General features: G+C 65.9%; 1 protein-coding gene across 1 annotated transcript in view; it reads right to left on the bottom strand.

Moving 5' to 3' along the window:
• SDK1 (sidekick cell adhesion molecule 1) overlaps positions 1-27,482 on the bottom strand; it is a 370,727-nt gene that overhangs the window by 24,888 nt on the left and 318,357 nt on the right. The window contains exons 28-35 of the mRNA XM_036242102.1: positions 25,637-25,735; positions 19,239-19,433; positions 16,087-16,288; positions 10,936-11,039; positions 8,519-8,589; positions 3,189-3,324; positions 2,063-2,122; positions 1,243-1,344 (exon numbers count right to left, since the gene is read on the bottom strand). Of these exons, the coding sequence (XP_036097995.1) occupies positions 1,243-1,344; positions 2,063-2,122; positions 3,189-3,324; positions 8,519-8,589; positions 10,936-11,039; positions 16,087-16,288; positions 19,239-19,433; positions 25,637-25,735 (969 nt within the window). The remainder of the gene's footprint in view (positions 1-1,242; positions 1,345-2,062; positions 2,123-3,188; positions 3,325-8,518; positions 8,590-10,935; positions 11,040-16,086; positions 16,289-19,238; positions 19,434-25,636; positions 25,736-27,482) is intronic.

The raw sequence follows: 27,482 nt of genomic DNA, 5'->3' as shown, positions 1-27,482 counted from the left end.
ACCAGGTTCTATTTTCTGAAGGCCCGGTTTGCAGGGCCTTGTGGTCAGATGAGGCCACAGTGGGTGCGGGGCTGTGGCAGCAATGCTGGAGGCCTTGGCACCCTCCTCCCAGAATGCTCTCTGCAGTGTGAACAGAGGACAGAGATGCGCTGAGGCTGAACCACAGCTCAGAGGCCAGGGGAGAGTCTGAGCCCCACCTGCTGGGAGAGGACTTCCTGCTGCCAGTCTCAGCCCCGCCCACCTGCAGGTCCAGTGCCCGGACCCCACTGCTCCCTGCCTGCCCCAAAGGCTCTGCAGCCACTGTTGGCCGGACAGCATCTGGGCCCTTGTCCTGAGCCCTGGACGAGGAGCATTACAGGACGAGTGCCGTGGTCCCGGGAGGGGACAGACAAGGACGTGCAGACATCTCCCTGAGGATGGATGCGGACGGAACCTGGACCCGCCTGGAGGGAGGGTCAGGGCTTGGGGGAGGAGCCAGGGCGGCCTGTCCCGGGTCTCCTGGTGAAGCTGGGCCCTGGGTGCTGTCCGGATTGTAAGGGCAGCCTCTCCAGCCCGAAAGGCCGTCCGAGGAGCTTCTGCATGTGTCTCTGTCCGCGGGGGCAATTCCAGTCATTCTGACCAGCATGTCACCCCTGACCCTGCACCAGCAGATGTGAGCAGACACCCAGGCCCCTGGCCAACCTGGAGAACACGGCTGTCAGCCGGGGAGTGGGACCCTGGGGAGGCCCATCCAGCAGAGGACGGGGAGCTGCTGTGACCGAGGCCACACAACGAGGCATCCCACAGTGAGGGAGCCCGCCGAGGGGCGGTCCCTGCAACAAACTCAGGGCCGTGTCGTGTCTAAAGGGGTGGAAACTATGAGCCATGTGGCTGCCTGAGCCCGAGGAGGGGCTGTTACCAGGAGTCAGACTCATAGGGCGCCGGTGCCAACGCCGAGGCCCAGCCAGGGACGCAGGGGACAGAGCACGCCCACCTCCCTCCAGACCCGAGGCTCCCGCACAACGGGGCCCCGATGGAGGCAGCAGCATTGCTCCAGGTGCCACACACCTGGGGTCTCAAGGCAGCGCCTGCCTGCTCACTCTGCCGTCGGGTCATGGCAGCCCTTGCTGAGCCTGTGACGGGCACACCTCCACCCCACCAGCAACGTGATCTCCAAGACAGGGACACCGCGGGACCCCGAGCGCGCGGGGCCAGGCCCCACACTGTGGCCTCGGGCTGCGGGGCGGGGACGCCGGGGCTCACCGGCCTCGCCGACGAAGACCTCCACGGGCGCAGTGGCCGGGCTCTCCCCGATGATGTTGTAGGCCGTCAGGACCACCTCGTAGCGCCGGTACTTCTTCAGATCTGCAAGGGGACGGAGATGGGTCAGCGTGCCGGGACCACTCCCCTTCGGAAGGCCCTGTCTGCTCCACACCGAGGGCTTCGGTGCCTCCAAGGAGGCTGGGGGCAGTGAGCCTGGCTCCCGCCGAGCTCTGGGAGGGGCCCCCCACCCCACCCATCCTGGGTCGTGGCTGAGCAGCCATCCGTCCTGCAGGGGGGGCCGCAGCACCCTCTGCACGGGCCACACGGTGCCTGCCGGTCTCCACCCCAGGCGTGCCTGCGCATGCACAGAGGGGAAGGGACTGTCCACTGAGACAGACGCGTGGCCGTGGACAAGCTGCACGGCCAGGCCACCCACCGTCCTCCCGTCCTCCACCACCCGCCCTGGGAAGCCCGGGGAGAGAGCCGGTCTGCCTTAGCCCAGCTGCCGGGAGGCCAGGGTCCTGGGAGAGGCGGGACACCGCAGGGGCACGAGGAAGGGCCGGGAGCAGGCAGATGGACAGAGCCCTGTCAAAGCAGCAAGGGGGACGGAGCTGGTGCTCAGTCCACGTTCTGTCCCCAAGCAAAAACAACTGCTCAGCAAGTCCCCCCCCGGCCTGTTTCCAGAGGGTTCCTGCCCGCCTGGTGGTTTGGGCATGTTGAGGAGCAGTGTTTGGGGGGGGTTCCCACAAGGAGAGCCCTGATCCCAGCTGGTTCAGGCGGCCCCCGCGGCGCTGGGTCACAGCGGGTGGTGTGCACGTACGTGTCAACTCATATGTGGTCAGCGTGGAGCTGCTGTTCACGGTCCTGAAGCTGCCGTGGGCTGTGAGCAGAGCAGAAAGGCGGTTAGCATGCAGGACGAGCTGCAGGAATGGGGCCAGGCCGCGCCCCGGCCACCACGGCCCTCAGCTCCCGGGCTCATCGCACTGCTCTGAAGGAGACGGGGTGGTGTGTGCCCCCGCGGATGACCAGGATCACTTGGCACAACATAGTACAAAGTGACACTAGACATGACATGGGGATCAGTTTCTCCCTGGACAGTGACTTCTCCAGATACCTGGTGGCAGGTATGGTGGTCAGCTTACCTGAGCTCAGGTAAGAGCCTTGGTCTGAAGGGGACAAGCAAACCACATTGCGGGAAGAGCACGTGACCAGCTGTCCTGGCCCCACAGCATCCCGGGTCCTTTAATTTCATTATTTTGATTTTGCTACGAGGCCCAAGGACACCTGGGGTGAGCTGAGGGTGTGGGAGCCAACTGGGCCCTCCCCTGCCGTCAGCTCCCCACCTGCGCTCACTGCTCAGATGCGGGGGGGTGTTCCCGGACACCTGGAGGACGCGGGGAGGACCCTGAGAGGAGGGGTGAGAGCAGCCCTCCCGGAGCTCCTGAAGCTGCTGGACCGCTGTTGGGACGGTTGGGACGGCTGGGACCACGTGCAGACCCGCTCACTTAGGCTGGGGCACCCCTGTCCCCGAGGCCTGGCTGCTGCTCCCTTAAGGAGGCTGCATCGCACGGCCCCACCACCTGCTGGCCCGCTGCTCCCGCCTGGCTGCTCGGTCCCTCAGCCCTCACCTCCCACCTCCCACCATTCAGTTTGGCCGGGCCCTGGTCAGTCTCATCCTTTACACCCTCGGTGAAGTCCTCCCACCCTGACAAGTCACCACAGAGGGCTCCTCCTCCATGAAGCCTCCTGGAACCCCTCTGGGTGGAGTCCCCAAAGCTTGGAGCTCTGTGTGTGCTGCCATCTGGCTGTGCACCCAGGGCTGCTGCAGAGACGTCCCCGCACCTCCCCGGCCCCATGGCATTCCCGCCATGCCTCCACGAGCAGGTGCATGACCGTGACCAGGGCCCTCCCCGCCAACCTGGGCCAGAGGAGGGCAGAGCGCTCACCTGCGAGCTCGCTCCGTAACGCCGAGGGGCTTTTGAGCGCCTTGGACCCGGTGGCTGCGGCCGCCTCGGACTCCAGCTCCCGGTAGTAGATCCGGTAGCCCTGGAGCAGGCCGTTCAGGCTCTCATCCCTGGGAGGCTGCAGAGGCATCGCCAGTCAGCCCTCGGAAGGCCTCCTCGCGTCGTCTCACCGGGCAGCCGCCCAGGAGGACGTCCCTCGCTCATGCAGACGCCTCCAGGTGCTCACAAGGCAAAAGGGCAGGTGTCCCCTGCCTGACGAGGACCTGGACTCCCAGGCCCCGGGCCAGGCTGTGCAGCGTCTCCTCAGAGCCTGGTTTCCCGGGGCTGCGGGGACACAGCATCTCGCTTGCAGCCTGCTGTCCTCGAATGGGCCCAAGGGACCGCGGTCCAGGTCACAGACGGGCGAGGAAGCTGCCCGCTCGGGGGACCCAGAACTCTATGGGAACCATGGGCGTGGCCTGGCCCCGCCCGGTCCCTTCAGTCCCCGGCACCCAGCCTGGGGCAGCCTCACTGGAAACACACAGCGAGGAGCCTTTGCGAGTGGGAGACGACAGTGACCCCGCGACCCGGGCCCTTGCCTTCCCTTCCCGGGGCTGCCGGAGACTCGTGTCCCCGAGTCAGGTGCACCCCGGGAGCCAGGCATCCTGCGGACAGTCCCTGGGCACCCCTCATGCTCAGCACGCGGGAGTGGGGGGTCTGGGCGGCCAGGAGGAACGCCGGGCTTCCCCGTCTGGGATCTGAGCTGACGTGAGTCGGACGGAAGGGGGAGGCCAGTGGGCCCCAGCCCAGCGCCCGCCCCAGGCGGCCATCGCAGCTCCCCGAGGCCTCGATCCCGCGGGGGTACAAGTGCTGGGACCTTGGGGTGGGGAAGAAGCCGGCACAGGTCCCAGGCTGGCTGTGGACACACACAGGCTCCGGACGGCCAGTGAGGGCAACTACTCTTGTACGAGAGGCCCAGCTGCCCCTGGACTGGGCAGCGTGCCCACTGGCAGCAAGCTCACTGAGGCCTGAGCCAGAGACCCCCAGCTCCCCCGCAGGAGCCATCAGGCCTGGGCAGGGGACAGGCCACACAGCCCAGAGGGCGCCTCTCTGGTCCGGGCCTCGCGAAGGGCAGGCTCTCCCGACCCACGGAGACCTGGGGCTGCAGGGGTTCGGAGCTGCAGAAACCACGTTCCAGGCTGCAAGTCTGGAATAACCCTGCCTGGGAAGAGGGCTCCACGACCCTGGGTGCCCTGGGGGGTATCACGCGGGCAGCTCCCAGGACACACGGAGAGTTCTAGAAGAGATGAGCTGAGCTCAGGCTCTGGGAGAAGCTCTGGCTCCGCACTGTGGGCTCCTGCTGGCTGCTGGACCTCACTGCTCGGCCCGCAGCCATAACAGACCAGAAGGTCCCCTCTGCATGTGCAGATCTTCCATAAGCCCCACCTGACCGTGCCTGATGCTCCTGACTCCACGCCTCTGGAGGGCAGGCCACGTCTGGCTCGGCCACCTCTACCTCCCCTACAGCACCTGTGACCGGCCGTGGCTCAGCAGGTGCTGTGCTGTGGCGTGAGCTGGGTTTGCTGAAGTCCGAGATGACCCAGCCACGCCAATCCCACCCTGGCCGGGCCATCTGGACGGGCAGATGCTTGATGGAAACTGGGAGCCCTTCCTGAAAACGTCTGCCCTCTGCCCACGGTGTGTCGGAAGTGTGGGAGCGGGCTCTCCAGGGTCTGGAGGGTTCTTTCCATTTCCAAAGCCTCTGTCAGAATGCAGGTGACGTGCTGAAGTGTGTCAGGCTCATCACCCAGCCCAGCAGCGGGGGGAGCGGTGCGTGGGGGCCCTGGGAGGGGGGCGTCCTGGAGGACACAGGTGGCTGGAGGGAGCTGGACTCCCAGAAGAGCCTCAGTCCTTCGGGCCCCCGCACAGGACAGGCTGGGCCCCCAGACGGGGCAGGGCCGGCCTCTCCCCCTTGGCAGGAGGGCCCGGGGCTCAGGAAGGTCCAGCCCGTGGCCACAGTCTGGTGGCGGGTCCAGGCAGAGCTGGAGCTCAAGCCAAGTCTATGCCCACGATTTCCGCTCCCTCAGCACAGAACAAGAACTCCTCCGGCCCAGGGGTCCAGTCCGCTGGGGCTGCCACACTGCGACCCGGCTGGCTGTGCCGGCCTCCCTCCCTCCCCATCCCGTCTGGGTGGGTGGGTCCGTGCACCCTGCAGACACGCAGTTGTCACCTTTACCCTCTGCCCCGGGCACTGCCCCCAACTGTTTTCCCACAGAGGCCTGGTGGCGCCCACAAATCCGTGGGGTCTGCCTCGTTCAGCTCCTGCTGCTCAGCTCCTCACACCGGAGCCGGTCCCCTGGGCGACGGAGTAGGTGTCGAGAAAAGGAAGACACCCCAAGGCCTGTCCCGAGAGGCCCGCTGCCTTGCCCCCATCGGCAGCAACCCAGCTTAGAAGGTGCCCGAATGACCCCAAGTCCACTGTGCGTGATGTGGTCACCGCTCGAGCGCCTTCCTTGGGGGAGCTGCCCTGCAGGGGACTGACTTGAGTGACAGCTGCGCGGCCAGTGGGAGCTCAGAACGGCCGCTGCAGCTCCGGGACCTGAGGTTCCTGCTGTGTGTGCACAGCCTCTGCCTGGGACACGCCAGCCCAGGTTCAAGCGGCCGGACCCGGGGGTGTCTGACTGTCCTCCTGCAGGAATCCGCCCTGCTGGCCTCCTGGAGCGGACGCCTCAATGGGTCGGCCGCCTTGAGATTCCCGGTGGTGTCTGCATCTCTGAACCAGTGCCGACGAGCTACACACTTGTCACAGGTGAACGCTCCGTCTGGACCCGCGTCGGCACCGAAACGCTCCGTCTGGACCCGCGTCGGCACCGAAACGCTCCGTCTGGACCCGCGTCGGCACCGAAACGCTCCATCTGGACCTGCGTCGGCACCGAAACGCGGTCTCTGTCCTGTTTGCTTCAGTCGCAGCCGGTGGCCTGGCAGCTGAGGGCCTGTGTCTCGCTCTGAGCTCCCTGTGGTTAGTCTGTGCTGTCGGGCTCAGGCGGGAGCGGCGGACGGATGCAGATGCCGAGTCCCACTGCTGCGGCCGTCGTTCACAGAGCTGCCCAGGCGCGGCCAGGGGCCCGGATCCTGGAATCGGGGCCGAGGGCTGGGCTGACGCCTGGCCAGGCCCCGTGGCGGCCCGTGTGGTGGCACCGCCCAGCTCGGCCTTCAGAGGACGGGCACGCTCCTCCCGAGCCCAGTGCCCTGTCTGCAGAGCAGTGAGTCCCCTGGTGGAACACAGCACAGGACAACGGACCGGCCCCTGGTGACTATGTGGAGCCCGGAGGCAGATCCTTTGGGAGCGAAAGGGCCTGCGGGCTGCAGCCGGCCCCTCCTCTTTCCCGGGCTCCCGGCGTGCATGGGGCCCTGGCCTCCAGGGCAGGCGGGAGCCCAGCCATCGCTCTGTTGTCATCCGAACCCCAGCCGTCTGGTGAAGCTGGCTTACAGGGCGCCACCCTGGTGACCCTCCAGTCTCACCGAAAATGTCTGGTGAGCACCTTTCCGGGCTCCTCCCATCTCTCCGAGAAGCTGTCGTCAGCGACAGGAAGTGAGTGGTCACCAGTCAGTCAGCGCGAAGCTGAGGGACCCAGCTGTCTGCTGCCTGCGCTCCCGGAGGTCACCCAGGGCACATCACTGGGGGGGCCAGGCCCTGGCTACACCCACGCTGAGCCGGCGCCCCTGCCTCCTCCCCCAGCACCTCCAGCTCCCCCAGGCAGGCGTGTACATGGTCCCCAGAAGGTGGTCCTCAGGGGGCTTCGGCAGCTGGGGCGCTCCCCAGCTCGGCCTTCTCGCGCCGCATGTTCACCCCGAGCTAGGCCACAGCCGCACCCAGAGCCTCGCCTGGTGCCTGCCGTTCCGGCCCTTCCTGGAGAAGCCCTCCAGCCCTCTCCCGTGCGGCCGAGCGCACCCGGCAAGACACGGCCTCTCCGCGGCCTCGGTGGGTCCGGACCACTGCGCTGCTCCTGTCACTCGGCCCTGCGTCCCCTCCCTCCCGCTGGGCCCAGCCTCGCAGCCGGCACCCTCTCGCACACCCCACCACCTGAGGGGTCTCTGATGCCCACACAGGCTGTCCTCTTGACCCCGCGCTCACACGGCCAGCCTGGGCGGACCTCCCCGCACCGAGGCTCTCGCCGACCCCGGGCCCCACACCTTGGCCCGGCTGTGGGCACGGCCTCCCCGCTCCCGGCTGCAGCCCATCGGCCTCAGGAACTTCCCCGCTGGCCGAAGCTTTGCCCTGGCCCTGGCCAGCTGCAGCCCTGCTCTGACCCGACCCGCACCTCAGCGGGGCCGGCCCCGGGGAGGCCTCCCTGGCAGCTGTGCATCTGTCACTCTGTCCTCGGCGCCTCACTGTCAGCAAACACACCCGGACTGGGACAAGGCCGAGGGCAGCGTGACCTCGCAGGACACGCAGAGCGTGAGCCGTGCAGCGAGCTCATCGCGGAGGGAAGATGCCGCGCCGCTGGGCCTGTCCCCTGAAGACTGAAAACTCGGTCAGTGAGGACACGTGTGACCCTGCAGAGACTCCGCCTAGGGGTGACTTCTGCAGAAAGGAAAACCTGAAGTTATGAGTCCACTGCCCTGTAGGACACAGCAGGCGGGCGTGTGCATGCGGCCCTGCCCGCCACCCCACGCGGCCTGGACACTCGGTGCTCGGTGCTCTGGCACCTGGGCGACCTCCTGGAGTGAGCGCCAGTCCAGCATGTGCGACCAGGCCTCACTGTGGGCGTCAGGCCAGGACATTCCCTGCCAACTCGCAAGTCGGCCCTGCCCCGCCTCGGACCCCTGCTCAGGGCCAGCCCTGCCCTGCCTCAGACCCCTGCTCAGGGCCGGCCCTGCCCTGCCTCAGACCCCTGCTCAGACCCGGCCTTGCCCTGCCTCAGACCCCTGCCCGGGGCCGGCCTTGCCCTGCCTCGGACCCCTGCCCAGGGCTGGTCCTGCCCCGCCTCGGACCCCTGCCCGGGGCCAGCCTTGCCCCGCCTCGGACCCCTGCCCGGGGCCAGCCCTGCCCCGCCTCAGACCCCTGCCCGGGGCCGGTCCTGCCCCCCCCTCGGACCCCTGCCCGGGGCCAGCCTTGCCCCGCCTCGGACCCCTGCCCAGGGCCGGCCCTGCCCCGCCTCGGACCCCTGCCCAGGGCCGGCCCTGCCCCGCCTCGGACCCCTGCCCAGGGCCGGCCCTGCCCCGCCTCGGACGCCCGCCCAGGGCCGGCCTGCAGGCAGGTCCCACGATGCTGGGTGTGTGGAGGGGGAGCATGTGGGTTTCACGAGACCCCGGGAGAGCCTGGCCCTTACCTGCCACTGGATGAGGACAGAGGAGGTGGTGTGGGGCGTCACCGACACAGAACTTGGGGGCTCCCCTGGAACTGAAATCCAAGGCCAAAGACACAGGATTAGAGGTTCTATTGGCACATGCCCCTCACCCCGAGCTGGGAGGCTGACCAGCCCAACTCTTCCCCTCTTCCCTGTGGGCACCCCTCTCCCACCTCGCGGGCTGTGCGAGGGAAGGGACCCTGTCCTGAGGTGTGACTGGCCCCACAGACAGACCCACACCGAGACACCAAAGGTGTTCCTGCCTCTCCACTGGGGCCACCTATGCCAGCAGGGGTGCCAGGAGCCCCCCAGGCCTTCCCAGGGGTGCACGCCCTCCCTCGAGGGGACACCTCTTCTTTCTGAGGTACTTAGGTCAGAGCAATCTCTGAGCTGGACGGACGACCCAGCCAGGGCACAGAGCTCCTGGTCGTCAACGCTGATGTGACTGTCACTTCTGGTGGCCACACGTCCGGCTCAGCGGTGCTCTGCTCCTCTCGGGGGACACGGTCGGTCTAACCTCTGCCCAGGGCCATGCCCTCACCCTGGAAACTGAAATCCCCCAGGACCTGTCAGGCCCCTAAGCACCCCATGTCCTGGCCTCCCCTGTAAGGCCCTGAGACCTGACACAGAACTATTCAAAATCCATCACTGGCGGGATGATTCGGGGTGATGTCCCCAATCCCCCCACCAGCGTGCTCCCTGGGTCACCTGCTCCCTGAGTCTCCTCTGGACCCCCCGGGCCCTCCCATGGCCTGAGCCATGCCTGTGGCCCTCCGCCCGGGCCCTGGGCCTCCCGCGGGCCCAGGTCCGTCAGCAGTGAGCCCCATCCAGCTCTCCTGACACGGGGCGTCTCTGCATCCCAAGCACTGTACCAAGGACGTGTTTTAGCAAATGAGGGGAATCAGAGTCTGCCACCCCAAAATAGGCCTTTTTGGGATATTATTTTAAGCTAGTTGATTTTTTAGAAATGACCAACGCAGAAGTGCCTTTACCTCCCCCTTCCCTGCCCAGGCTCTGATAGAAGGTCCTGGACCGAGCAGACACGGGGCCCGCGGAGCCTGCCTGCTACACTCGCCCGGCCCCGCAGCTGCTGGGTCCGCAGCTTGCGCCTTCTCCTCCCCCGTGCACCGCCGCGCCCCGAACCCCGGTCTTAGCCGGGAACAGCTTGTCAGCCTCGCCGCCCGGTCTGTCCTCCGGGCCGGGTTCCGGAGCCCCGTACGTGTCAGGAGTGAATCTGGACATTTTCTCCTGTCCATCTGCCTCATGTCTGACTTGTAGATCAGCCAGAAGAACTTAGAGGGAAATCATATTTCCTCCTCCACACAGACTATCCTCACCCTCAAAGGGCTGCCTGTCCCCAACACCAGGCTCCCCAAGGCCTGGAGTCAGGCCCCGCCTGTCAATCTGATCGCTGGGCTGGAGACCAGGCAAAGCGGATCCAATGTGACCCTCCGCAAAGAGCAACTGCACCCCAGGAAAGGGAGGTACAAGAGGGGGTGCCCAAGAAGCGATCTGAATGTGCAGGGCTGGGAAAGGCCCCTGGGGCCGGAAGAGGTCTTCTATCCCTGCGTCGCTGACAACTCAAGGGTCCCGGAGCCTCTCCGCCGGCCCTTCAGCACACCTGAGGTCTGGTGCCGGAGAAGCCAGACTCCCAGGTCACTGAAAGGGCAGAATGAAGATGGGAGACCCGGGGAGCGGCGGAAGGAGGGCCTGTGTCAATCCGGGCCCTGGTGCACTCGGTGGAGGAGGCAGCACTTGAGGGAGGGCGGGGGGACGATCCCAAGCTTGGGGGTGAGCTGAGTGTGCAGGTCTGCAGCGGGGTCTGAGCCACGGTCCTCCTCCTCGTCCCGAGTGTCTGCCTGTGAGCCTGGCTGTGCTGGGATCTGCTGTCTCCCGCTCCCTCCGGCCTGGCAGCCCTAACTCGGCACACCTGCGGGCCGACCCCTCTGAGCAGGACGGGTGGGGGAAGCCTCCAGCCAGGAGCTTTTAGGAAGGGGTCTCAGGGCCACCACTTAGCGTCTGGAAAGTGGCCAGTCTGGGAAGGCCGCTGAACGAGAGACACGGGAATCCGGAGCGCAGCTCCCCGGGGATGTGGACTTTTAGCGACCCCGGGCATCACTCAGTCTCTGGGACGCCAATGGGCGGTAGGATTCGGAAGCCAATCGATGGAAGCTCCTTCCATCTCTAAGGCCTTCAAGTCCTGCTGCAGCGCCACAGGCTGCCAGGAGCCCTCCCTCCAGCTGCCTCTAACTGAACCCCACTGCCGCCCTGGGTCCCTCCAGTGACCCTTCCTGGCTCAGGACGAGAGTGGGGCCCCTCTGGGAGCCAGCGCTTCAGCCCAAAGGCAGCAGCCGGGAGTGGCCGCGTCTGTCTGCCCGCCAGGGCCCCAGCCTACTCACCTTCCTGCAGCGTGGTCACCGCCTCCGTCTCCGTGCTGAAGTCACTGTCCCCAATGTCGTTGGTGGCCTTCAGGCGCAGCTTATAGGAAGTGAAGGGCCTCAGCCTGGATGGACACGGAGGAGACCAGTGACCACCGGAGACCCCCGCCTCCCCGCCCAGAGCTCTGGGGAAGTCCTCCTGCCCGGGAGACTCAAGGCCTGCAGGGGAGAGGTCTTCCCAGAGTGGAGGGAGCGTCCTGGCCAGGGGACGAGGTTTGGCCCAGGGCTGCCTGGCGGTAACCAGCCCAATGGCGGACACTGCCTTGTGGCCACCTCTGCACCGAGGAGCAGGGGATGTCTTGGGCCCTCCCCGCCTGCCCTGCTCATGCAGAGGAGCACCTGCCTGCCTCCCCACTCTCTCCCCCAGCAACAGGCAGCTCCCCCCACCCTGGTCCCTGCCCAGGACTGAGCCTGGCACGGCGCCCAGCACTGGACAGTTTACCACATGCTTACCACACGGCACTCTCCCCAGCTCATGGGGAGGACACAGAGCCCAGCTAGGTCCCTGCCCACCACCCGGACCACACACAGCTCGTCTGGGCTGGAAAGGGGTCCTCTGGAAGCACGTTTGCGCTTTATGTGAGACCACGGTCATGTTACTGTCCACATGAGAGACGCCCACACCGATGACACCTCCGGGACCGGAGGGCCCCGAGCACTGTGTGCCTCTCCCGAGTCAAGCCCCCCAGCCACCCGGCATCCACTGGTCCCCTTGCTGAGCCCTCTGCCCGCCACACCCCAGCCCAGGACCGCAGACTGAGCAGAAGGTGCTCCAGTCTCCGCCCAGACGCAGAGCCCTGTGCAGCCTGGGGTCCTTCTCGTCTCCACAAGGGGGTGAGAACACCGCCCCGCCCCCCAGCGCAGCTCTGTCCTGGCAGCGCCTCCCCACCCGCCCGTCTCCCGGACCAGAGGAGACCCTAGGCTCTCCCTCCCGTCCCTCAAGTCCACCCCGCCTCTGAGGGTCCTCGACCACCAGCCAGGGGGTGTTCTCATCACCTCAAAACCAACCTCTCTTCTCACTCCCAACCCAACCCGTAAACTGGTGGTTTCTGAATGGAGCCTGGTGGACCCCGAGAGGCTGAGGCCTCGGGGACCCAGGCCCGACCCTGCCCCCGCCAGCAGCTCCGCTTCCCTCTGGGGACACTGTGTTCAGAGGGAGAGTTCTGCTTCGTGAAGAGCTGATGACCATTCCGGACACCACGGGCAGAACACCCCCGTTTCCATTCTGCCTCCTGCTCATGACCGGCTGACACCTCGGGGGGTGCTCTCCCCCCAAGCCCTCCAGAGCCCGCTGCGCTGTCGCCTGCCAGCCCTCGGCGGCCCCGAGCCCCTGCACCCCGAGTCCACCACCAGGAGGCGCAGTGCGGGGCCGCCTGGCCTTGGCTGGGCTCTACTGGACAGGCTTCTAAAGTCCACCCTGAGGAACGGTGTCTGCGGCGGGATCGGGGGGATCCTTTATTAACTTAAAACGCAGCAACTCCCCATCTGCTCCTGGCTGCCCAGAAGTCCATCTGATTTTGGTCATAGCCGCGGTCCTTTCTCTGTGACCCCTTACGTCTGAGAAGGCAGTCCGACTCCCAGCTGACCTTGCAGGTGCGCTGCCTCGGTTTCCTCGTCTGGGCTGACGAGAGCCCGTGGGCCGTGAGGCTGGTGCTCAGGGCAGAGGGTGCCGGGGGGGGGGGGGCACCAGACACGGGCTGCTGGCACCCGTCACTCAGGATCTGTGTAACGGGCAGGGTGAGCGCCGGCCAGCAGCTGTCCACCACCGCCCGTGCCTCTCCCCTTCCACACGGTCTGTCCTTGTTCCCGCCACGGCTGTCTGGCTTCTTGACGAGACTCAGGACTCGGTGGGCACAGGGCCACGTGGCCTCGGTGGCTGCCGACCCCCAACACCGAGAACACAGGAGCGAGCCCACAGGATGGACTTCCCAAGGCCACGCGGCCGCTAGGGACTAGAGGGGAGCAGAGAGCATGGTGTTCAGATGCGAACACAGAGCTTCTCACGACACCGCAGACCTCGCTCGTAAATGAGCTGTGCGGTGCTTGTGGCCACAGAGCTCGGCTGCAGGCCCGGGGACCTCGGAGCTGCACGGAATCTAAGGGCTCCCTCCAACACCTGGAGAAGCTGAGGCACAGCACATGCCTCACTCAGGACATTTCTGCCTCAACTTCCCACCTGCCAGATGGAGCAGAGAGCCTGGTCTGTGCGAACCTCCGTGGCTATCAGACATCACGGAATAGCGCACGGACCCGGGAAAATGCCGGAATGCTGTGCCTGCTGAGATGGCAATGGCTACGAGCAAGGTGATGACGATGATGACGCAATCAGACGCCACAGAGTGCGTCAACCATCCGGTGCTACCTGACGAGGTCGCTGTGGAAAACCTCTGCTGAGCGTCGACACTGACCCATCCAGTCCCACTCCTCCGGCGGAGAGTCACTACAGGTACAGTGACCGTAACTGGCATTCTAAATGCCAACGGCCACGGATGTATCTGAACAAAGGTCCCCTTTCAGACGGAGGCCAGGCAGTGATGCTGGCTCTGTGGGAAATGACACCTGGGCTTGGGGACCACTTTCAGGCAGAGCCTGGGGCTTCCTGGACCATGCAACGGGGCGGGGGGAGGGGGGGGACCATGTCACCGTGCCTCAGCCTGTCCTTTGGGGCCCTGGGCAGCTGTGGCTCTGAGCTGATGAGCCACCTCCTACTTGGCCTGTCACCAGCTCTGCAGGCCACCTCTGAACCAAGAGGACCCTTTGTCTGGGAGCAGAAGCCCTGATGCCTGTGTGATCCGCCTGGTGCTGCTCATGGGCCGACGCCCAGTCAGGACACACACTCAACACTCGGGCGTGCCCCCGGCGGGCAGACAGTGAGGATGGGGCACCGATGGCCGTCCCCGCGCAGGGCTCACGCTGAGAGGAGCCTTGCATTGTCTCCAGGCCACGCAACAAGCAAAAGGCAAACGACAAGACTCCCACATGCTCCCTTCAGCCCCAGATAACCCACAGGGCAAATGGTGGGAAGCAGGCCTCAGCCTGGAGAGTTGACTTCAGAACCTCCATCTTCCCTGACCCCCCAAGACCTCCTCGTACACACACTTCCCTGAACCCTAAGACCTCCACATACACACACTTCCCTGACTCCCAAGACCTCTACGTACACACACTTCCCTGACCCCCCAAGACCTCCACGTACACACACTTCCCTGACCCCCAAGACCTCCTCGTACACACACTTCCCTGACCCCCAAGACCTCCACGTACACACACTTCCCTGACCCCCAAGACCTCCTCGTACACACACTTCCCTGACCCCCCAAGACTCCTCGTACACACACTTCCCTGACCCCCCAAGACCTCCACGTACACACACTTCCCTGACCCCCCAAGACCTCCTCGTACACACACTTCCCTGACCCCCCAAGACCTCCTCGTACACACACTTCCCTGACCCCCAAGACCTCCACGTACACACACTTCCCTGACCCCCCAAGACCTCCTCGTACACACACTTCCCTGACCCCCAAGACCTCCACGTACACACACTTCCCTGACCCCCCGAGACCTCCACGTACACACACTTCCCTGACCCCCCGAGACCTCCACGTACACACACTTCCCTGACCCCCCGAGACCTCCACGTACACACACTTCCCTGGCCCCCCGAGACCTCCTCGTACATACACTTCCCTGACCCCCCGAGACCTCCTCGTACACACACTTCCCTGACCCCCCGAGACCTCCTCGTACACACACTTCCCTGGCCCCCCGAGACCTCCACGTACACACACTTCCCTGACCCCCCAAGACCTCCATGTACACACACTTCCGCCCTCACTCCAGGGAGGGAGGTCCTTTTCCTTTTAAAGCCCAGGACACAGCGACAGAGACACCCTCCAGCCTGGCCTGAGTCCAAAGCCTGCACTGAGCTGGGGGTGCAGGAAAGCTGCCCCAGGAGCCCCTCTGATCTGCAGAGTGGGGGAGCCCAGCGGGCAGCCGTGCAGAGGAGGAGCCTGGGGGCACCCTCAGGGCCTGGCACCTGCTCCCTGCTGGCCGTGCCCAGACCGCAGGCAAAGTGCTGGTTTCTGACGGGCATTTCTCATCTGCACTAGGAGGACCTCCCCTCGCGGCGGGGCCACGGTGGAGTCAGTGAGCCGACCCGTGTGAAATGTCCTAGCACAGCGGTGGCTTTAGAATGTGCTGGGGTCAGAGCAGACAGGAGCCCTGGCGTGTCGGGACCACGCCCCCCCCTCCCCCAGCCAGGCGTGGGCCAGGGGTCTGGACCCAGGGTGGGCCTCCTCCCGCCCCAGCCAGGCGTGGGCGAGAAGTCTGGAACCCACGGTGGGCCTCCCCCGCCCCAGCCAGGCGTGGGCCAGGGGTCTGGACCCAGGGTGGGGGCCACTCCTAGCAGCCCCACCCATACCCAGAGCCGGAGGAGCCCCGTGGGGATGGGCCGAGGTCACGCCTTGGAGCCGCGGGGAGTCTGCGGTCTGCACTGTGGCCACCTTCCCGCTCGCAGCCTCAGTCTCCCGGCTGTGAGGGGGCTGGGGCTGGGGCTGGATGAGTGAGGTCCTGCAGGCTCAGTGCCCGAGGTGATGCCAGCCCGTCCCCCTCCCTCCTGCCCCAGTTTCCAAGGAACTGAGTGAGTGGTGGGTCATCTTGCTCAAGGGGACTGGGGGGGGGGGCACCCGCTGTTTCCCTGCCGACAGCACTGACAGCGACAGCACTGGGTGAAGCCCGTCTGCCCGGCGGCCTGGACAGAGCACAGAGGGACGTCTCTGCGGGGGTGATGTCTGCGGCGGGTCCACCCTCCCCAACACCTGCCTCTTAGGGCACCCTGCTTCCGGGCTCACCGGCCCCGTCACTACGCTGGGTCAGTCCTGGGGCCCAACAGGACAGACCTGGGGTCGGGGGGGCTGGGGGCCTCGGAGCAGTGGGTGCCCAGGACACAGAAATCCCGGGCCCCTGGTGCGAGGGGTGTGGACTAGGAGAGACGAGCTCTCAGCGGTGCGTCTCCACAGACCGTCCAGACTCCCTTCTCTGAGGGCTTGGCTGCAGGAGGGCAGGTGGGCACCAGGTCCTGGGGGAGGGTCCCCCGCGGGCTCTCGGTACCTTTCGATGGCACAGGCTGTGGCCTCGTGGCTGACGGACGAGGAGTAGGTGTGCCACTGTCCCCTGGGCAGCTCCCGCACCTGCACGGTGAAGTAGCGGATGGGCGAGGCCCCGTCGCTGCCCGGGACCCACTGGAGCCGGAGGCTGCGAGCCGTCACTTCTGTCTGGGGCACCAGCAGCTCTCTGGGGGGCGCTGGCCGCTCTGCAACCGAATGAGGACAGACCAGGGACCGTGAGAACTGCTCTCCCGGGGGCCCCGAGGCCGCCCGCACGGGCGTGGCCACCGCAGGTGCTCCTGGTCACAGCCAGGTGGCGTTCCCTCACAGACACGTTGGCGAGTGCCCAGCTCGGCCCTGCTCTGCCTCAGAGCAGAGACAGACAGACGGACAGTGGTGAGCCGGCCGCGGGGCTCCCGGGTCTCCCCAGCGTCTCTGAGGGACACCAGGGCTCCCCAGCCCTCAGGTCCCTCTGGACTCTCTTCCTTCCTGAGTTTGGGCTCAGTGTGTCTTCAACACCCAGTTCCCATGACTGGTCCTCCCGGAGCCTCGTCCGAGGGTGCGGAGCCCCGTTCCTCCCGGGGGAGGCCAGGTGGGCCCTGGACCTGTCCTGCGGGGTGCGGGCTGTCCGCTGCCCTGTCTCCTCCTCCCATCGACTCCAACAGGGAAGCTCCAGGGGAGAAGCAACTGCTCAACTGCTATCATGAGGTTACCGTTCTGACAGACGGGGGCCTACGAGCGCGCCGTGGTGATTGCCGTGGTGACGGGCGGTGAGGACTCTTCATGTGACGTGGTCAGCGCTCCTGTCCCAGCACACAGGGCGCAGGACTCAGCCCCAGCAGCACCGGGCGCCTCCTTCCCAGACGTGGGTGTGGGTGTGGGGAGAGGTGAGGGCAGGCACAGCCCGGTCCCTCCACGGGGACCACGGGGGGACCCCCGCAGTGGACATGGCGAGCTCACGCTGCACAGGGCCTGCCGCCAGTGCTCACAGAAAGCAAATGGTGTGGCCCCAGCTGGGGGCCCAGTTGGCTGGAGTGTCGCCCTGGACACCAAAAAGGTTGCAGGTTTGATTCCCAGGCTGGGCACACACCTAGGTTGCGGGTTCAATCCCGGATGGGGTGCCTACAGGCGGCAACCAATTGATGTTTCTCTCTCTCTCAAATCCATAAAAACAAACCCTCAGGCGAGGACTGAAAAAACAAAGCACACAAATGGCGAGGACGCACAGGACGCTGAGAACAGACATTCCTGAGATGCCGGACAGCGCCGTGCGCGGGGCGCAGGGGCCCTTCTCCTGTCCGCGGGGCACCCCGGAAGCTCTGGCTCCTGGGACTTCAAGGCTTCGGTTCCCTAATTCGTAGCAGAGGCCACGGCCACCAGGGAGCGGGAGCAGAAACAAAGCTGTGACTGACGGCCCCTGTGGCTCTGGGGCGTGTCTGCGTCAGCATGGCCGGCGTGGTGGGCCGTCCCTGGGGATAACAGGGCCCGCGGAGGCCAAAGGACCAGACCCTTTCCTGGAAGCTGGAGCCACCGGGAGATCCAAGCCACGGGAAGGGAAGCCAGCCTCCCGTGCTGGCCACAGAAGGTCAGCGCTGTGTGGGGCCACCACACCAGCCTGTGGGAGCGGCCACATGCATGCCTCCTCTCTCTCAACCGTGTAGGGCAGACGCCGCCCACCGGGGGACATGGTCCGGGGGACTTCCAGGAGGCGGGACACAGCTGGGGCAGGGATGAGCTGGGAGAGGGAGTAGGGGCATGAGGGGCCTGGGGCTGGACGGCAGAGGCTTGTGGCTGGTCAGGGAACCGGCTGTGTCACTGGGCACCGGTAGGCGCTGTGCAGGGGCCTGTAGCCTGGTGGTCCAGTCCCAGCTTGGGACCTGCAGGGGTGCTGCCTCCTTTGGGGTGCTGTCTTCTCGGATGTGCAGGCTACTTTCAAAGCCTCCCGCTCTGCTCCACGGGCCTCTCTTGTGGATTCCAGGTGAGGGGCCAGTGGTCGGCCGTGCGGGGCCACAGCAGGCCTTGCCCAGACAGCCTGCCCTTGAAGCTGCGAGGCCACCAGGTGGCCGCTGCACCGCGAGACGGTCCCCTGGCCAGGCACCCGCGTGCTCCTCCCAGCACCTCAGCGCCCGTGAGCAACGCTTCCCAGGCGGCCGGGCGCAGTGACGGCTCCGCTCACGTCCTCCCGCATTTCTGGCCTGAAGATGGGCGCTCGGGCCCTGTGGCTCCGTCCCTGAGTCTGCCCACTGGCCTTGCGATGAAGCGACCCCGAGGCCTCAGGGACCACAGCTCCCACGCACCGAGCACACTCTGCCCCGGGAGAATCACGACAGCGTTGCCGCTCAGGGGCACACGCCGGGGTCCCAGGTCGAGCCGGGGCAGAGGGGAGGACTCTTCCTCAGGGCCCACAGCTCTGGCTGGGCGCTCAGGGACCCTCAGAGGGAGGAGCACAGGTCAGCTGAGTGCTCCCTCGGCTGCGCCTACAGGCTCCTTCTGTCATCACTGTCCCCAGGACTCTGGGACCGGGCACAGCCTGGAGTCCTTGAGTCCAAAGCTGCTATGTCCGCACAGCACGGGCCTGCAGGAGGAGCTGAGGGTGGAGCCCGTGGCACAGCCCTGTGGGAAGAGCCAGCCGGGGCCATCGGGGGCAGTCACCTCCTGCCCGCAGCTGTGTGCCCGGGTGTCGGCTTCCGCTCACGTGGACCTGGAGCTCAGGCCGATCCCCCGGGCTTCAGGGACACTACAGCAGGATGACGTGCCCAGCACTCACCAGTGCCGGGAGCCAGGTGTCCCCAAACACAGCTCTCCGCGGCCGCCCGGTGCGGAACGTGTGGTGAGCGCCTGCTCACCTGGGCAGTGGTTTTGGACAGCAGAGACCTGCGACTGCCTCCGGGGAGCCGGCCCTCAGGCAGGAGGCTCTGCAGCCCCGGGCAGTCACAGCCCTGCTGAGCAGCGTCTCTCCCTGACCCCTGGGCAGTCAGGCCTGTCTGAGGGCCAGGTGTGTGGCACGGGTCGCTGGCGGACACGCTGCGGTGGGTGTGCCCAGTCCCAGGCAGGTGCCCAGTCCCGGGCACACCTGCCACCCGCGTGCAGGCCACCCAGGGCTGAGGCAGCCTCGTGCCTGCCCAGCTCACAGCCCGCTTCTCCCACCGGCCTCACCTCTCTTCTCGGTGGTGATGACGGTGGCCTCCAGGGGCTCCCCCCAGCCCTGCCGCGTCTTGGCGGACAGCCTGAAGACGTAGGCCGACTCCGGGGCCAGCTCCGTGGCTGTGAACTGCCTGACGGTGGCCCCGACCTCCACGGTGGTGAACATGTTGGGGCTGCTGCTGGCCAGGCGGTAGGCGATCTGGTACCCTGTGGGCGGGCACGGAGGGCGTGGTCAGTCCTCGGGCACCCAGGGAGGGCCCGTCCCACCACCCACAACCGCATCTGCGGAAACCGCAGCCCTGTTCTCTCCGGGCTCCCTCCTCCCCGCGCCGCACCTGGGGCAGGCCTGCCACCATGGAGGGGTAGTCTCAGCCCACGATGAACGGGCCGCTGGGTGCCAGTGCCCACACGTTGCGTCTCCTCCTCCTTCGCGGGAGCAAGACGTGACAACAGCCCATCCTCCCTGTGGCCACTGGCTGGGCATCGCTGCACGGGGGCAGTGAGCCTTCCTGACGGGCAGGGCCTGAGCTCGCTGCTCTGTTCTCCCCGCAGCCCCTGCTGCCATCTGCCCTTCCCCTCACCTGGCCACGGGCAGCGCCTGTTAGCGCACTCTTTAAACCGAGCCCTCTCCAGCCGTGGCCGTGGGCCGTGGGGCAGGCGGCCAGCTGAGCAGCAGCCTCCCATCTGTCAGAGCCCCTCCTTCTCATCTCCTGTCTGCCTCAGACCTCAGCTCCCAGGGCTCCGCTCCCCCCCACTCTGCTCCCGCTGCCCCCAGGCAGCCCCTCCCGGAGGCTGAGCTGCGGCTCCCCCTCCAGCCCCCCTCCAGACCCGGAAGCTGGGGGGAGCTGTGAATCAGTGCTGGGAGGGCCGAGGGCTGCAAACATCCGGCCACCAGGCCAGTGGCTGACCGGCGTCTTTAACCATCAAGTCCCACACCAGCCCCCCGAGGCCCCGCCCGGCCCACGCAGCTCGCCAGCCGCCTTTGCGCACAGTCAGCCTCGGTCCAGCGGCGGCAGTCCTGCTGACTCAAAGCGGAGCAGGTGGGTGCTGTGTGTCCACCTTAGTGAGGGCCAGACCATCCGAGTGAAACAGGGCTGGGCCGGGAGCTGGGCCGGCAGAGCTGACCGCGTCCTCAGGTGGTCCCTGGCTCATCCCACACGGCTTGCTGCCTGCCCCCCTCGGCTCCCGTCTTCCTGCTCGCGACCTGCTCAGTGGTGGCTGAGCTCACCGCATCCTCCCAGCTCCTGCTCTGGTCATCTGTCCAGCGATGAGGAGCCTCCCCGACCCGCCGTGCGGGAGGCCAGGACGACAGGTCCATGGCTCGCATTCAGCCCTCACCACCGCTGGTCATTTCTGTCACCACACACACTGGGAGGCAGCATGGTGACCACCACTTGCTGACAGGTGTCTGCAGGACCCTGGACTTTGGCCCCTGAATGACCCCTGCGGCTGCTGCTCTGCCCCCAATGGACGGTCTCTTCTCCCTGCTGGGGGGACCGCTGTCCCTGGGTTCTGGGTGTGGCCCAGCTGGCCTTGGCCGCCTGACGTCCGTGCTCCCCATTCATGGGCATCCCTGCGCCGCGTGGTGAGCCCGTGCGGACACACGGCGTGTCTCCAGGCACACGGGCGGCTGTGCGTCCACTCTCGGCGTGTGCGGTCCCGTCTCCATGGCCGCCTTTGCTGTCAGCGGGCTTCCCCCTGGTTCTGAGGTTTACCCTCTGGCTCTGGTTTTTCTGGGACTCAACCCAAGAGCTACAGTGGGGGCGGCTTCTGCTCCTCCGGTCCTTCCGCAGGGAGCACCGAGGCCTCCCGACAAAGATGGCGAGGTCAGCACGCCCCTGCCGGCCTTCTCGGCCGCACTCGGGACTGGTTGGAGCGTGGCTTTTGTTCCTTCTGAGCGTCAGCCTTCGTGCTTTCAAATACTCTGCACCTCCGCCCGCTCGCGGATGTGTTAGCTCTGGATCCGCCCCGGACCCTCATCCCGGACCCCGCCTCGGACACTCACCCCAGACGCTCACCCCCGGAACCCGCCCCAGATGCTCACCCCCGGGCCCTGCCTCGGACCTCACCCCTGGGCCCCGCCTCAGACGTTCACCTCCGGGCCCCGCCTCGGACCTCACCCCCGGGCCCCGCCTCCGACCTCACCCCCGGGTCCCGCCCCAGACCCTCGCCCCCGGGCCCACCCAGGTGAGCATCATTTCCAGTGCCCACGAGGGGCCAGCCCTCCCCAGAGAAGCTGGAAGTGAGGGTAGAAACGGCACGAATGGAGCCCCTTCGAGAGGGGACCGGAGCTGCCGGCCCAGAGGAACGGCCCTGCTTGGCTTAGGCCTCAAACCTGTGGGTGTAAAGCCAGAGCCACCTTTGGATGCGTCCAAAGCAACACTGTGTCCCACAGAACTGCCTGCAAAGACACGAGGAAGCAGAGAGGACGAGGGGCTGAAATGTAGAACGCGGTGTAGAACTAGGGTCGTTACTCCAGCTGACCTGCACCAACAGAAACCCTCCTCCCGTGGACGAAACCGTCCCTTCTCCTGACCACTGGCCATCGGAACACTGTGGGCTTCTGCCGAAACAGTGCGTCCAGACGGCGGTTCTCACTGATGGAAGACGTGCTGCCTGCCTCTCATGGAGGGCCTTTCATTTTTAGGGGAGAGTCTGCATTGAACACCGACGAGGGCATGTGCGTGGGGCCCCGCCCTGAGTTCCTGGGTGGGGGTCTGAGCAGGCTCCTGCCGTGAGAAGCCTGTGCTAAGGTAGCGGGAGCGGAAGGCCCCGGCGGGAACGTTCCCTCAGCGCCCGTGAGCGTGGAGGCTGCCCCAGCGCAGCGTGCATGGCCTCCCGGACCCCCGCCGGCCAGGCCTTCCTCCGTCCTCCGCCTGGTGGAGGGTGCTGTGTGTGACAGACTCCTCGCCAGTCCCGGTGGCCTTTCACCGTAAGTCCGAGCTGACGAGGACTCACACACGGCACGGCGAGGGCTCCACCTGTGCTTTTTCGACGGCTTGTCCTCCATCACGTTTCGTCTCTGCTCAGGTTGTTCTGCTGCTACGGCGAAGCGTCCTGTGGTGAGCGGAGGTTTTGCTCAAAGGCACATCTTCGTGGATCTCAGGACTGGGGAGCAATAGCAACCGGTCTCTTTCCCAGCCTCGAGGGCTTGGGTCCCCTTTCTCCCGACGGCGCCCCTCCCAACTTGTCCACCCTGCACACCCCAGAGTGACCCTGGACCTTGCTCACACCCCCACGTGACCCCGCGCTCACTGCCTTCCCTGGTTTTACTCTAAACACAGGTTTCTTCTGCTATCTCCTCGCCACGTGTGGGAAGCACCCGTTCCTTCAGACGTGAGTTGTATACGCCGTATGTTCCCTGGCGTGGACCTGCCACTCGGGGTGCCGTCAGGGCTGAGTGGAACAAGGGTGTCTGCGGCAGGGCGGCCCTGCGTCCCTCCGACCTTTAGCTCCTGCCCCGTCCACTCGGCAGAGCCACGGCCACGACGCTGTGCCCGTGTATGAAATGACAGAGCACACGTCGCCTGGGCCGGGTGCAGGGTGGGACCCAGGCCCCACAGAGCCCGGGAGGGGGGCCTCAGCCATGGTTATATCCATACCCGCCTCGCATTCGCCCTAAAATAAGAACATTCTCCTGTCCCCATCCTGCAGTCTGTTGCATATCAAGATTAACACCTCGCTTACGCTGACACGTTTTAACGTCCGCCCTTGGAGGATGGGAGGGGCGGCCGTGTCTGCACACGAATGGCAAAGGCAGCCGCGGGCTCGCGCGCTTTAGAGAAGGCCCCCCGGCTGAGAGGAGAGCGGGGACAGGCCAGAGGGCGGCCGATCCCATTCCCCAGGCGGGAGGCCGGAGACGGCGCAGGTGAGGGCGGAGCGAGGCTGAGTCCTCTGTGGGAGTGAAATGCAGCCCGGAGTCCAACGTCACGGTGAACTGTGGTCACACAGGCACTGAGGCGCGAGGCCTGTCCAGGCGACACTGATCCAAGGCGGTTCTGACGGGCCCAGGAGGCGGAAGACACACAGCCCTCTGGGGAATTGGAATCTGGGCGGGGTGTGGGCTTCAAGCAGGAGACAAGCCCCAGAGCCACCGCTGAGATGCAAACAGGAAGAGGCCAAGGCCGACTGAGGTCTGGGGCGGGTCTCCGGGCCTCGGGCCTCGGGCGGGCGTCCTGACTGCAGCCCGGCACCCAGAACCGCCGTGGGGAGTCGGTGCAGGTGCTGCAGGCGGCGGTGAGCCTTTCATGGGCTGCTTCCTGGGCAGACCACAGGCTTCGGTCTGCGAGCGTCTGTTCTGTGCCAGCACAGGGCGCGGTACCCGCTGTGGTGGGTGAGTGGTGACGGCCCAGTGCCCATTCGCAGCTCAGGGCACCCCCAGAGGTGAGGCCCCCGGGAGGCCTGCATCAGCCCACCCCGGTGCCGTGTGTCCTATTTCGCAGCGTGTCCACCTGGCGGGGAGCGGACAGTGTGGCCACGGCTCTGCCCGTGCGCTCGCAGACACGAGTCACGGCCGCCGAGCTCCTGGCTCTCCGCAGAGCCCTGGCACCCGTCCGCAGTGAGCCAGGGTAAGTGCTAGGCGCTCGGTGGGCAGGGGGTAGGAGCTTCGGGCGGGTTTGGGGGGTTCGAGGAGCACACACTTCCTTCAGCTCAGTGGCATTTAAGGGAGTCGCTGCAAGTGAGGGAGGGACACGGGGCTCCGCAGGGAGGCTGCGCCACAGCCCCAGAGGAAGGCGCTGGGGTGCTAGTCTCCGTAGTGAAATATTTATGCAAACAGGCAGTGTTTTCCCTGTCGGCAGCTGCGGTGCGCGTGGCTAATCTCTCCTGGAGATGCGAGAGCACGTTCCAGTCTAGACGGCAGCCCTGCACCTCCTCCGCGTGCGTGGACCCCAGAGGCGCCCCCAGAGCTGTGATTCGAGGCCTTCGGGTGTAAACGAGCCTTGTTTTCCTCTCTGCTCCGTGAACCCCGATCTGAGTCTTTGGAAAGGGTTCCCCAGCTCTCCTGCCGCATCTGCAATTCGGCGAGCTGCAATGCCATCCAGGCGACAGGCGACCCACAGCGTCCGTTTGGCTGCCAGCGGCCGCCATCACCCAGAGGAGGCTCAGAGGGAACGTCCCGGCATGACAGGTGTGGGGGGCATGGCGCGGTTTGACTCGGCGTCTGTCTGCCATGGCTGGAGGCTCAGTCTCCCGTGCTACCTCCTTTTCTGAGGTTTTGTGATTTTCAATGACCTCCCAGGGATTAGACCAAAACGCAAACCTCTAAACACAACTGGGGCCCTATCAGCTGGCCCCAGACTGCCTGTGTAGGCTTTGCTTCCGTCTCCTCAGCATGAACCCTGTCCCAGCAACCAGGGCGATGGGGCCGCCCCTGCAGCACCACCAGAGATCAGCGGGCAAACGCTAGCGCAACCAAGCCTCGCGGTGACCCGGACGTCCCCCTGGAGCTGAGCGGCCACGACCTGGAGCGAATGCTCACTGAGCGGTTCGGATGCAGCACTGCCCAGGGCCCCTGTAGGCTCCTGGAACCCAGGAGGGACCTGCAGCGCGGCTCCGCGGAGGGAGGGCACTGAGGCTCAGAGGGCAGAGTCACGGCACAACTTCCCTCACCAAGACCAGGCCCCGGGCAGCGTGGCGGCTCTGCCCTCCGTCTGTCGGGACGCGGTGTTTGAAGCACGGGGGGACAAAAGCAGCTGTCCCTCCATGCTCCCCCGTGTCCACCCACCTTCCTCCTTCCAAGGCTCTGGAAGCCACTCACGGGAAGATCCGGCCCCAGACAGCCTTCCCTCCGCTGCCCCCACCCCCCCTGGGGCTGCTGCTGGCAGGGCGCTGGGGTCCCCCTCCCTGTTGCCTCTGGTGTGGCTGTGCCCCCGGCACACCCCCTTCACCCCCACCCGCCATGCACACGGTGCCTTAGTCTGTCACGGAGAGAGGGCGACTGGGTAAAGGGCCTGGTGATTTTTCAAGACAGAAGTTGCTTCCTTCAGGGAAGGGGAGGAACCCAGGCTGCGCAGCTGCTCCTCTGAATGGAGCAGAACAGTGGACCCTCCCTGCGACCTGAGGCTCGCGTTCCAGGCCCCACTTCTTCCAGGACAGGCCGCCCTGCGGCAGGGGTCGTCCCCGGGACTGCGGAGTGGAGCCCGGGTCCGGGTCTCCGTGGGAAACCGGCCACTGTTTTCCAAGCACACGTCAGAAGAGCCCGATCACGTCCGAGCTGGGGCAGGTGAGTGACAGACGGCACACTGTGAGCCTCCGACCAACGGAAGACACTCTGGGAGGACGTGGCGCAGCTCACAGACAGCAGGGGGCCACCACCTCTCGTCCTGTGTGCACAGAAGTCTGCGTGGCTGAGGCAGTGAACTCTGCTAAGTGTCCCTTTCCGGGGCGCCCTCCCCCTGCTGCCCCCTTACCCAGAATGACGCCGTTGGGCTCCTCTGGTGGCTGCCACACCGTCCGCACCGACGTGAGCCTCACTTCCGGGAACACCAGCCTCACCGGGGGGCCTGGGGCTGGGGGAGAGAAGCCACGTGAGCAGGTGCCTGTGATGTTCTCTGGGTCCGTGACAGGTCACGTACGACTGTGAATGGGCCAGATGCAGTCACTGCATGGTGACACTGTTCATGGGGAAACTCCATGTTTTGGGTGAATGACTTTGGGGTCTAAGGGGCTGTGTGTGTGGCCGGCTCCCTGATGATTCTGAGGAAAACAACCCATTTTCATCCAGCCGTCTGCTGCGCTGCGCTCGAACTGTGCCGGGAGTCATGTGAGCGGGGCTCACAGAGGCTGGCAGCCAGGTCACTAATGTCGCTGTGGCGTGTGCATCGAGGTGAGAGTCAGGGTGGGGGTGGGCGCCTGGGTGTTGGCGGGGCGGGCACAGGGCAGGGAAGGGCACTAGACTGCGGGTGGTGAGCTCGAAGGAGCGTGCACGGTGTTGGATTTCAGTCGTGGACGCCTGAAAATCAGAAAGTCACGATGCGGCCGCAGTGCATTTCATGATAGAAACACTTCACCCTCTGAGCTGATTTCTTTTCGGGACTTGACACCCGCCAAGCGGAGGTAAGGGGCCGGAAGTCCCTCCCCGCGGGGGGGGGGGGGCAGGCATGGAGGGAGTGCCATGGTCACAGTCGGCGGGGTCCGAGGGCCGAGCTGCCTTCCGGGCACCAGCAGGTCAGGGAGCTGTGGCCTGTGGGCAGGGTTCACTGAGCCGGCAGGCCACTGTGTGCGTGGCCAGACTCAAACTTCCTGGTGTCCTGATCGACTCCCGGTGGGGGCCGTGGGCACGGGGCGGTCAGTGTGCCCACTAGAACACCCTGATGTGTGTCTGTCATCCCAGGGCAGCCGGACTCCCGCCTGCCAGCCGTCTCGTGTGGCCCGGGGCTCCCTGCGCGGTCCCCAGGGGCGATCGTTTGGGTCCCACGGAGGGCACCATGTTTGTATTGGGGCAGCAGGGTTTGTAAAGGACAATCACTCTAGACTTGCTGACCTGGACGGGAGGAAGACACGCGTACGGCTGAGTTTGGGGAACAATTTCCGAAACGCCCCTTCTCATGCTGTGACCTGGACACAATAGAGCGTCATCCAGTTTTACAGAGAAACAGCCGCCAGGACACTCGTCGCCTCCTGTCTGCAGCTGCTGGACATGCTGCACTCTGGGAGGACGGACGGACGGATGGGCGGAGGGGCTGATGTCAGCGCCCTCCTCCGCTAGGCGTGGCCATGGCGCCACCTCTGGTGAGGTGCAGGGACAGCTGAGCAGACAGGACATCAGGGGCCTAATTCAGGGACTTGGGTGAAGATGCTTAAGACCTAGAGGATGGACTTCTCCTCCGCAGGACGCTGAGGACCCCTGGGTGGGCTTCGGGGAGGCCAGCCTTCCCCTCCGACAGTCATCCAGCGTACGTGCGATGAGAGGGAGCTACCCTTCAAGGGCTTGGCATCCGCAAAGTGGGCAGACGTATTTCCTGATGCGTTAGACTTCCGTAGACACAAGTGTCGCGAGGGTCCTGTTGTCCAGGTGGGGAAGGTGAGCGGGGTGCTGGGAGCCCCTAAGGTGCGTACTCTACTCACGAACTTCTAATGACCTCAGATTACACAAAGGACGGTCACGGGCACCAGGACCCCAGGCACATGGTCGGCAGTGGGTGTTTAACTGGATCTGTGCAGACACCCCCGGAACGGCCCGCTCGGGTGTACGGCCCGCCCGCAGCCCTCACTGCCTGCCTGCTGCAGTTACCACAGAAACTCTGCACAGGTTCG

Source organism: Molossus molossus, unplaced genomic scaffold (genome assembly GCF_014108415.1).
Source record: "Molossus molossus isolate mMolMol1 unplaced genomic scaffold, mMolMol1.p scaffold_m16_p_4, whole genome shotgun sequence".
In the NCBI taxonomy this organism is placed as follows: Eukaryota; Metazoa; Chordata; class Mammalia; order Chiroptera; family Molossidae; genus Molossus; species Molossus molossus.
Note: the sequence above shows the minus strand (reverse complement) of the source record. Positions and strands in the feature narration are given on the sequence as shown.